Below are 12,118 nucleotides of genomic sequence, written 5' to 3'. Positions count from 1 at the left end.
ATGCACTAACTCCTTTAAGGGAATGATAAACAAATCATTGGAAATATTTCCTTGAGAAGAGCACAGACCTACTCCACCAATCCCTCACTCAACTAAGTTACCTGTTTTTCTCATTTCCTATAGGACTGGACTTCACAGTCAAGTTTCCAAAGGCTAATTATTCAGTTCAAGTTAAAGGGGCTAACTTAATGTGCTCTGGGTTTCATTTCTGACTCCTTGGTGCTCAGCATTTGCTCATGCTGTTCCCTCCGGCCCCACGCTAGCAGAGCTCTATTCCTGTAAGACTCCACTCAAATCCTGTTCTTCCAATATTTTCCATAACTGTCCTAACCCTAAGAACATATTCTTCCTTCTCCAATCTCATGCAGAATTCACAGCATGTATCACTCAAGGGTACAAAGCCTTGTATTATTTTTTACTTGCTTTCAACATTCCCAAATCAACTGCTGGTTTTTAAAAAGGTTTTTAAAAAGGCAATACCATGGGTTATGGCAATTCACATCTCCAGTACTTCAAAAACACTATGTTCAAGAGACATTTAATGAAAAGAATGACTTAGCTAACAGCAAATAGGCCTCAATATGAAAATGAACTAAATTATTCATTTTTTTTTAAAAAAAGAGGAAGACTCTCATGTCATAAGTTCACTCAAAGAAGATGTGTATATTAGGCTTCAGACAATATAAGCTTAAACTCTTTTATAGGCTGCTTGAAAAGACAGGGCTTTAAGATTCTGAAAAGCTTTTAGGATTTTGTCTAAACTTCAGGTGTTTCCTAAAGCAGTAAAGCTATTATTGTAAACTAAGAATTCAAAATTTATTTTAAAATATACTATAATCATACACCTTACAATTATGAAGCTATAACATACATATTAGCCAATCATCCATTACAGAAATTACTGCAAAGCTCCTAATAAGTACATACAATGATGCTGTGATAATTTTTGCAATTGGCAATGAAAAATTCATGAAACAAAAAAAATATGCCATAAAATACCTTTAAATAGCGTTCAATATTGTTCATCAAAATATCAATTTCTTCCTTAGACCACATCCCCTGTTTCCATTTATGTCCTTTAAAGAAAAACAGATGTTATAGAAAATGTTATCCCTCAAGAGGAATAAGATACTAAAGTTTGCTATGTGATTAAATAAATTATCTGAGGGAATAAAATGTAGCTAATTTCTTGTTTATCTGAAATCTGAAAGATCCCAGGGAGTTATTTTTGCAACCTCTTTTAAGTATTTTAATTGTCTGCAACCTCTTTTATTCTAAGGCCCTGTGCCCAATGTGAGGCTTGAACTCATGACCCTGAGATCAAGAGTCAAATGCTCTACTGACTGAGTCAGCCAGGGGCCCTGTAACACCTTGTTTTTAAGAATACATTTGATTCTGGGACACCTGGGAGGCTCAGTCAGTTAAGTGTCCAACTCTTGCTTTCAGGTCAGGTCATAATCTCTGGGTCATGAGATCGAGCCCTGCATCAGGCTCTGCGCTCAGACCAGAGTCGGCTTGAGATTTGGTCTCTCCCTCTCTCTTTGCCCTTCCCTCCCCTCTCACTCTTTCCTCTTCTCTAAAATAAAATAAAAAAACAAAACAAAACAAAACAAAAAAACCGGATACAATTGATTCTATTAAATAAAGACAATAATTAGTAAAAGACTGAAAAACTATTACTTCTTCTCAGTTGTATGTCTTATTCTTTGAGCAATAAAGGCATGCTAAAAAGACATGAAAATTAAAGAACCAAATCATGCTCAAAACTGTCTGAAAAATTATCAATGGAAATAATATATTTTATGGGCAAGAGAACACACAAAAGATCCTAGGACAAGGTAAAAATAATATGTTGGATATCAAGTGAATTATATAATCAAAATGAATATTACTATGCAGTGGTTGAAAACAATCAATTTACTTACTTTTGCTTCCTTTTCTTACTTCAGAGTGGTGTACACACAACCCCCACTTTCTTATAACAGCTCCCTACCAATCCTTATGAAATCCATAGCTCTATAAACACTTTAATCTTCTAAGCTGCTTATCAGGCCAAAGTTAGATCTCTGAAAAGACTTGACTTCCCACTCAAGTCTTTGTGCAGCAACTATACTTTCTTTTAAATGCTACCACTGTGCATCTGTTTATAATTTACTGCATCTCAGAGAAGTTATGATCAATTATTAAAAAATTAATGTTGGTTTCATGGTCTCATTCAGAGCCAAAGTTAAACAATTACAAAAACTCAATTATTGTAACTACTCAATCACAATTATGAAATCATCAAAATCCTGATGACTATAAGTTTTTTTTATCTCCATTTATTCCCAAAGGACACTAGAATTTAAAATATATTTTACCTTTGTTAGTCAGAGAATCCTTATCTTCTTTAGTTGTAAACCATGCTTGGCTAACTGCTGAAACTTCCTCATTACCCAAGGGGGATATTTCATCTAGTTGTTCATTCTGTAGAATCTTGAGGAAGTAAAGGTAAAAAAAGAAAAAAAAGTATAGGTTGATTTAATACAACCTGATTCATTTTCTTTGCGATACTAAACATTATAAAACTCTAATATAGTAATACGGAATTCATTTGCTTTAGATATAGTAAAAACAAGTTCAGTTTATAGAAAAACAAATATTTTTTTGTTTTTATTACGGTAATTTGAAAACAAAACTGCCTAACAAAATATGGCCTTTGTTTAATAACTCCGTAGTAGTGGCCTGAATTTATAGAATAACTAAGATTCCATTAGGTACTTAAACCAATATAAGATATCTAAAGCCATACGTATATTTAGATATGTAAAATGAGCTCATACATACAATAAAATGGAAATGCTTTGATTGAATATCATGACTGTTCATGTCCTCATAGGTAGTTTGCTGACTAAATATATAATCATCTGTAATGTAATCTCTTGGTTAAATTTAAAGGATTAACAGGCCAAATCAAAAGACACTACAAAATCAAGGTCTGCTTATTTTTTATTGACAAATTTATTTTCACTAATCTCTAAAACTGGTTCCTAACCTCATCAATGTACCTTCTTATCAAAGAACTATATGGTATTCCTTTTTTTTATTATTATTGTAGCTAAAGCAGTCTTTATCAAGAAACGTAGAGTTAAAAACTAACAGCTTTTTGAGATATAATTCACATACCATAAAACTCACCCTTTAAAGTATACAATTCAGTGGCTTTCAGTACATGTATGCAATTATCACACCCGGTATATTTTCAATTACAGACATACCTAATCTAACGAATTCTGTAGGAACTAAAGCCACTTAAGAGAGCTGGTGCCTTGGGTTAGATACAGCTATAGCGTGAATCAGGAAGATGTGGCAACCGTGACACCATTTCAGGGATAAGTCCATCTATCATAGGCAGACCAGGAGGAGAGTCACATGCTAGTGGCCACTCAATGAAGTTCAATTTCAGTTGACTAGATCAAGTACGCTATGTCACTGGCCAGAGGGAAGTCCTAACAGACACTGGACTATATATTGAATAGGCAGAAATTAAATTTCTAATTTCAAGAGGAACTGAAATTATCCTACTTGGAAAGAGAGAAGCTGTCAGTGAACACGAGAAATGCCACATTTCCATTGTCACCTATGTTATTTTTATATCTGGGAGTAATGAATATCTTGTATTCAAGAGAGTGCTGTTCTTAATTAAATCCATGCGCAAAAGGCTAAAGTCACTGGAACAAGTATGAAGTTTTGTAATCCTGTGTTTATGTGTCATACGTTTTACACACATATATATATATATATATACATATATACATAGATAGATTTTTTTTTAAAAGATCAAGAGGCTACCTTTATAAAGGTGAAAATGGAGAAGACTAGACAAGTAATATCTAAGGCCTCTCATATTCTGAAGATCCCAATTGTCTAAGATTTGACACACAGAGGTTATTCTTCAAGGGTGATACAGATTTCTGTGAAAGACTTTGATAAAAATAATACCCACTGTTAAGAAATGTAATGTAGAAAATATTCTCCTGAGATGACCTTCTCTTATATGTTAATCACCTGGTTAAAAGAATAAAATCACTATTTCCCAAAGTGAGTCTAGAATATACAGCTCACTCTCTGAACCTTTTTTAGTTTCTAATTACTTTTCAAGCATCTCCCATTGCTGAAATGGAACTAGTACATCAACTGCTACAATATGCGAAATAATTACACATGCTTTGACACAGAGCACAGCGAAAAGCAGACTAGTTCTGAACTCTGAACTATGCTTCCACTCATGAACTCACGACCTAACGGTATTCTTGTGAAACAGCTATTAGAAATTATTAAATGTTCTTCATTCACTAACCTGGTAATAACAAACCAAGAGGCCAACAGCAAATTATTAACTCATTAACTCTAAAGAAATAACCCAAACAAAACCACCCTATAATTTGTCTAATACTGACACTGCCCAGTCTTTTAACAAGTTGTAAACCAAATCACACACGTATATATACACAGCTATTTTTACTAGAATTGAAGTGAGATTTCAATTCTTCAAAACAGAATTGAAGTGAGACTATACATTCTTTGAATTGGAATGAATCTGACAAGCCCCATTTTGAAGAATGTGTTCTATGGCTTCAGAGGACTTGGAAAAAATTCCTTCCAAATCACCCACTGAAATCCAAGAGCAGATTATGAGGATCTCTAGCCAGGCTCAATACTGTTTGAAGCACATGAAAGACTTACTCCTCTAAAAATGCTGTCATTCTGGAATCACTGTAAAGCTTCCTGTTGAAAAAGGTTCACAGTGCACCCACCTGAGATGTCCTTAGTCTTTGATGTTATATATCACCTCGTAACTCTTACACTTAATTGAAGGGTCATTGTAATACTTCACATAAGAAAAATAATGACATAATGTCTCTAGTATCTACTTCAAAAATATTTTTTTAAATAAAGAAATGAAGCAAAAGGACAAGATACTAAAAAGGAAAGGCACAATCAGCCAGACATAAACTTAAAAGTAAAATAGATTTAAGCTCCAGGCTATCAAAGAGAGCGAAGAATTCTGATTACGTTTGGCAGAAATGACTCATATGAGACAAAGAAGTTCACAGAAAAGGAAAGCAGTAAGTCCTACTTGCTATTCAACCTCTTAACTCAGGGTAAAATGTATCTTAGTCCTATAGGCACCAAAAGGGACTACGACTGTTGTTTAAAATCTATTTGAGATGAACAGAGAACATATGTGGCCTTTCTAAATCAGTTACTAGACATTAACTGTTGGGTTAACACTTAAAAGGCTTTATATCAATATCTTATATAATTGTTAAGATAAACTTAAGGTTATTGAATAGCTCAAGTGAGATTATTCCATGTAGTTGATGAATGCATGTGCACCATCTGTTTCAACAGATGTGAAACACTCTACAGGGAATGCATTTTCAAACTATCTTTGTCTACTATTTTGAGATTCATGTATGCAGGGACTGGAAATATGAATGAAATAATAAATCTTATCTCAATTCTATCTTGTCAAATTATGTTCTCATCATTTTATCACCTAAAGTATGTGTTAAGGATAATCCTCTTGTAGTCAGTAAAAAGACTCACTATACCTGAATCTGTGTCACAGTTCCCTCAGTAATCTCATCATCTGCCACCTCTGTGGTTGCAGTCATGGTCACCTCAAAGCTCTGATCATTTTCTGAAACTTAAAGAAAAAAAGAACAATTCAACTCCAGAATATACAAGTTTTAATTATTAAAAAAAAAAAATCCATGGGAAAAAAAATATGTGACCATCTCATTTCCTAACACATTCCTTGCCAATTAAGCCCACATATATACATTTAACAAATACACATATATTTAACAAAAATTTATTGTGTGCCTAATCACACACACCAAGTGTGTAATTTTTTTGGTAATGGGTAATGGGAAGACAGCAGTAAGCAAATGAAACAAAATCTTGACTTCATGGTGCTTCTATTCTAGTAAGGAAGACACAAAATGAACATATTATGTCAAATGTTGATAACTAATGAGAAAAAAATAAGGCAGAAAAGAGAATGTATTGGATGTGGGGACTGAAATTTTAGATAGCAGGCCAGGAAAAGTAAACAAGAGCTAGACGCAAGTGAGAAAAGGAGCTAGTTACATAGGTATCTTAAAGAGGAGCACTTCATGCAGAGGGAAAGCCAAGGGCAAAGACTGAGATAGAGGCACACCTGGACTGTTCAAAGGAATGGCAAGGAAGACAGAGTGGCTACATAAGACAGAACAGGAACATAAAGATGTCGTGTGGAGACCTGAAGGGCAATGTAAAGACTTTGGCTTTAATGCTCAAATGGGAAACTACTGGAAGACGCAGAGTTACATAATCTGACTTTTATTTTAATAGGCTCGCTCTGGCTCCTAAGCAGACAACAACCTGAAGGGCAAGAGGGGCTGCAGGGAAATCAGTTAAGAGGCTAATTCAGTAATCCAAGTAAGAGAAGTCAGTGACTTGGACAACGGCTGAAGCAAGTGAAGGTGATGAGTAGTTCAAATTGTGGATATATTTTGATTTGGGAACCAAAAGGATTTGCGGATAAACCAAATACGAAAGAAACTGAAAAGTCAAGGATGTTATTAAAGTTTCAAAAATCTGAGCTATTGGATGAATGTATCTTCCATTAATGAAATGGGGAAGAGCATAGAAGAATCAAATTTTAGAATTTAAGAAGTTTCAGGAGCTTGGATTTAAACATACTAGTTTGAGATTAAACATCTAGAATTAAGATGAAGTCTGGAATGGAATAAATCTGGGCATCATTACCTGAGATAGGTTTTAAAACCATGAATTCTAGGGAGAGAAAGAAAACAAAACAGAAGCAACTTAAGAACTCAGTCCTGGACTACTGCAATTTAGAGCCTGGGGAGATGTGAACAGTATAAGAGACTCAAAAGGCACACATATTAAGGTAGAAAAAAACTAGAGGAAAGTGTTCCTTAGAAATCAAATGACAAAATGTTGCAGAGTGATAAATATTGTCAAAAAGTGTGGACAGATCAAGTAAATATGACAAAGACTAAAACAAACAATAACCACCACCACTGGCCGTAGCAGCATGATAGTCTCAGTAGACCTGGGAAGAACAGTTTTGGTGAATTGTTAGAGGTGAAACCCTGACTGGAGTGGGTTTAAGGAAGAATGAAAGAAGAAATGGAGGTAAGTGATCAATTCTTTCAAAGTATTCTGCTCTAAAGAAAGGAGAGCAGTTAGATGGGAGCCTAAAGTGGGCAAATCGGAGTTTTTATTTTAAAGAAGATATTATAGTATGTTAGTAACGCCTATGGGAATGATCCAGTAGAGAATAAAAAACTAATGATTCAGAGGAGACAGGAAAGAAATGCTGCAACGATGTCCTTGAGTAGGTAAAAGGGATGCAATCTAGTAAAGCAAAGGGTCGGCCTTAGCAGAAAAGAGAGAATGTATGGACATAGCTACATGTGGATATGTATTTGTTGTAGTGGAATTTTGCAGGAACTTGTTCTACTTCAATTTTCTCAGTAAGTAGAAACAAGGTTATCTGCTGAGAGGAACAAAGGTGGAGAAAATACTAGAAGTTTCAGGAGTTTATGACAGTCATCACTGAGTGGGAGAAAAATCATCCATTTGGTAAGTGTGGCATAGCTGGCAGGCAACAGTATGAGCCCACTTCAAGTTAATGATCATGAGTTTAAAGTAAGATCACTCAGCTTGCTTGTGCTGTTTTTCAATTAGCTGTGCCAGTATAGACATAAATAGGCAAACAGATTTAACCAGGGTTGTGGTTTTACTAAAAGACAATGAAAAAAGGATTTGAGGGTAAATGCAAGAGTGATTATAATGATCAACCATGAAACAAACTGGGTAGAGAAACAAAAGATACAAGTGGAAAAGAACAATGCAAAAGTGGTCAGATCAGTGGGTCCTAGTGGGGCAAAGGACTATAAGCAATAAAGAGTATTAGAAGAAATAACCTGGAAACATAGGAAGTAGTGCTGGAAGTAGATCACAAATGGATTCCCTGGAAAGATAGGAAGTAGATCACAATTAATAGTGTTGGAAGTAGATCTCATTAATAAGTAACAGCAAAGGAGGTAATGGGAGTAATAAACAAGGTAGTGTGGATAACAAAAGGTAGAAGAGATTAAGATATTGCAACAATTATCTAAATGAATAATTACCAAGAGTTCTAACTGTGACTAGGGAATGGAGTAAATATGGTGGTACATAATCACAGTAAGAAGTGTTAAGTGATGTAGAATGACTAACATAAGAGTTAAGAGTATTTTTAAGGATCAAATTTTTACCAGTTTTAAAAGAATGTAAACTTGAATAAAAAATTAAAACTGAAATTAATAACTATCTTTAAAAGCTAATATTTACTTCCCTAAAGTTCAGCAAACAATGACTTGCCCATTCAATCAGTGCTAAATGATGGTGACAAACACAGCATTTTATGTTTTTATATGACTTTTTTAATGGAGAGGTTTCCCTAAACTTGTTTGTGATTTTATCAACACACTTTTAACAAATCTAGGAACAATACTTCAAGTCCACTTTTCATAAATTTAGTCTCACTGTAAATATTAGGCTCCAGAATGTCCTCCATATGTCATGATGCTGACCTGATTTCAAGCAATTCAGATGCTTTTATGTCAGCACATCCATATCATCCTGCCCAGTTAAGCTAAGTAGTGTGTGAAGGATTCAGTCTAACACCATAAAATAGAACAAAATATCAACTGTAGTTTGATCAAGGTACTCAACTTTAACCAAATGAATTAACCAGCCATAATTTATGTAAAAATAATCCCTCACAAATTCTGGCTTAGTAAAATAAGTATTTTCATTTTATTTTATATCCTGGGGATGTAATGTACAGCACTGTGACTATAGTTAATAATACTCTAAGGTATATTTAAGGTATATTTAAAGAGTAATCTTTAAAGTTCTTATCACAAGAAAAAACTGTAACTATGTGTGGTAACAGATGTTAACTAGACTTATGTTCATTTCACAACATGTATGTATACTAAATTACTATTGTGCACCTAAGACTAACATAATGTTACAGGTTAATTATGTCTGAATTAAAAAAACTTCCAGCTTAGAAAATGTCCATATAGGATTATAACTGTACAGACAGGCCAATCAAATTTTAAGACTGGATCACAACCTAATGATAGTCAAATTAGGAGTTTTAAAAATCATGAATCATCACTAGAAGGAAAGATCATTTAATTAGAAATACATTATGTTTGTATATGTCACTAGGAGCAATGTTAGTGGCATTAATATGAACATTGTTCAATAAAGTCTCACAGTAAACTGATATAAAATGGTTTTTTGTGTTCAACTGAATAAGCAAACTCTACATAAAAAGTACACATCTACTTGTAAAGACAAGGTTTTGCTATAATGAAAACCTAATCTTACTTTTATCCAACTGGATGAAGATGTGATTTTGCTTGATCCTGGGTACAAAATGAAAGTTCTCAAGAACCAGAATGCCTGGTATGACCTTAGAGAAGTTCTCATACCTCTCCATGCCTTAGTTTCCTCATTAAAAACAGGAATCATAACACCTACTCTAGAGCATTCTTTCTCAATGAGGGCCAAAAATGCTTCTGGGTGAGGTGTGGGTGAAAAAAAAAATTCTCTTTATTGACAAAACAACACATACAATACAGTACATTAAAAAAACGACAGTATATCTGTGATATTACAATTTCAAGGGGGAGAACATGATCAAGAGAAAATGTCTCAAAAAGCTTGGGGTAGGAAGGATGACAGTAATTTTTTAAAAAAGCTGAGAAGATTAAAATAGGCAATATATGTAAAAGCATTTAGAGTCATTAAGTGTTTTAGTTAGGAAGGTTTTTGTGACTAATGAAAAGGAAAATAATGGACCTAAGTCTACCTTGATATGCCAATTATGATCTCTCCCAAGCTACAATGTGATTTCAAAAGGGAACTCCGTTCTTAATACATAGTGACTTACGTGGAAGTGCAACAACTGATATGCAAGGAGTAGAATCATCAATACTTTGATCATCCTCAGAAGACAGACAAAGCCTTTTATGTGGAGGTTCAGTACTATCTTCTGAGTCTATTTCATCAGCTTCTAATGAAACAAACAAACAAACAAAAACTCAAAATCTTCAAACCAATGAGAAAACCCAAAATCTTCAACAAGTAACTATAAAACAATTTTCTTATCAATTTGCTCAGTTAACCCAATTGTGCAAGTAGGACTTCAACGACACTGTCTTCTATATCCCCAGGAGAGTATCTCAGCTGCTATTCTGATAACAAGAATTAGGAGAACAGAGGGGCTACTTTTTAAATATCATATTTTGGTGCTACTAACTACCTATCTTTCCAAATATTTCACAAGTAAAGATAGGCGTTGGTAATTTCAATCATTCACTAATAATCACTGAATGCCTACTATGTGCTAAGTGCTGGGAAGAGAACAATGACAGATACCTTTGACTGTCAAGAAGAGCTCACAGGGTGGTGGAGGAGATGACTAAAGCAACAATCTCAAAATGGTGCTGTAAGAGCTGTGCAGGTGGAATGAAGAGACTGTTCCATGAGCAGAGGGGAGAGACATCTAATTTTGTCTACTGGTAAAGGAAGGCTTCCTGGAGAAGGTGTCTTGAATTGGAAAGAACTTGAATGAATAGAAGCTAGGGGTAATGATAATACTGGCACTAGGAATAATTATTTGCAGTGACAGTGAGGTATGAAAAGCTTAAGGTACGTAAGTAAGGAAAACAAGACAGCTATGAATTGCTGGGACACAGATATATGAAATGTGGCAGGAAGTGAGGCTGGAAGGAAAGCGGAGATGATGGGAGGTCATCACTGTACTCTAAAAACCATGGGAAACTTGAAAAAACAAACCTTCCTATACTACTGAGTATCATGAGCAAGGTCATCAGCAGTTTGAAAGATGAATTCAAGTTGGGAGACTCATTAGGCTAGTGGGGCCTCCCAGGTGAGAAATGAGACTCTGAACTAAGAAAGGGGGACTTGAGACAGAGTAAGCAATGGATTCAAGAAACAAAATACTATCAACAAATTTTCATGATAGAATGAAAGTAGGAGATGAGAAAAGAGTTTATTCCTACCCACATTTATGATCTGCATTGCTAAATAATGAAATTGACAGAGAAACAAAACTAGTCTGGGAAATTTGTGAAGAATTCAGTTAGGAACATGTGAAATTTAAGGTGCCTATGAGAAACACAAAGAATTCAGAAAATAAGAAGTTTGAATCATTTTAATAGTAGGTGATAGTTAAAATCACAAGTTTGAGTAAAATAACCAGAAATTAAGCACTGAATGGGAAAAGGAGATAAAGCCTAGGCTGAGGAAAGATAAACTTACAGCAAAATACATAATAAATATAAATAATAAATAGGTAGAGAAGTGACAACAAAATCACAAGCCTGTTGAATCTTAATTGATTCTATAGGTAATCACATTAAATCTTATTCAGTCATGTAAAATCCTTTAACAGACTGGAGCAAAAAAAAAAAAAAAACTGACAGGACTACTACATTTCCTAATGTACATTGCTGGCACCAACTGATATCAAAGAGGAAGTATATTACAGTTAATCCATCATCATCTTTATAGGCTCAAGAGATTCTACTTATCCATGAAAGTAGCTATGAGATTAATCAAAGTTCAAACAGCTGACAAATTTTAAAAATACAAAGGTATATTTAAAAAATAAAAATATAAATTTAAGTTAATTCATGATCCAAAGAGATAACCCCCTTTTCTACTGTCCTAGCCTAAACTGTCTATCTGGGTAACAGGGATCAAAGGTGACATAAAATCCAGAAATCTAGAAAGATCCACAGTTGTATGACAGAAAGTTCTCCTACCATTCTGAGGGCAATGAAGAATGAGGTTCCCGTCTGTGTCCTGAGTCAAAGTCACAGAATTCACAGTTTCTACTGTTACTGTGTCAGAATCCTCTTCAACTGTGCTCATACTCAAATCTAGACGATAGGTTTCAGATTTAAAACATTATTTCCAAATATGAACATAAAGTAGCCCCCAACTTATCCCTCTTCCCCACAAAAAAACC

General features: G+C 34.4%; 1 protein-coding gene across 6 annotated transcripts in view; it reads right to left on the bottom strand.

Annotated features, from left to right (window-relative positions):
- DMTF1 (cyclin D binding myb like transcription factor 1) overlaps nucleotides 1–12,118 on the bottom strand; it is a 44,007-nt gene that overhangs the window by 19,418 nt on the left and 12,471 nt on the right. For 4 of the 6 annotated variants that reach the window (XM_041727382.1, XM_041727386.1, XM_041727383.1 and 1 more), the window contains 5 exons: nucleotides 11,913–12,029; nucleotides 10,013–10,135; nucleotides 5,598–5,692; nucleotides 2,361–2,475; nucleotides 1,000–1,076 (listed from right to left, as the gene is read on the bottom strand). In XM_041727382.1, coding sequence (XP_041583316.1) covers nucleotides 1,000–1,076; nucleotides 2,361–2,475; nucleotides 5,598–5,692; nucleotides 10,013–10,135; nucleotides 11,913–12,021 — 519 coding nt within the window. In that variant the 5' untranslated portion in view covers nucleotides 12,022–12,029. Of the gene's footprint in view, nucleotides 1–999; nucleotides 1,077–2,360; nucleotides 2,476–5,597; nucleotides 5,693–10,012; nucleotides 10,136–11,912; nucleotides 12,030–12,118 lie in introns of those variants that run through there. The other 2 variants (XM_041727387.1, XM_041727388.1) reach the window with 2 other exon arrangements.

The sequence above is a fragment of the Vulpes lagopus genome, chromosome 13 (genome assembly GCF_018345385.1).
Source record: "Vulpes lagopus strain Blue_001 chromosome 13, ASM1834538v1, whole genome shotgun sequence".
NCBI classification, from domain to species: Eukaryota; Metazoa; Chordata; class Mammalia; order Carnivora; family Canidae; genus Vulpes; species Vulpes lagopus.
This window is presented reverse-complemented; position numbering and strand designations above follow the sequence as displayed.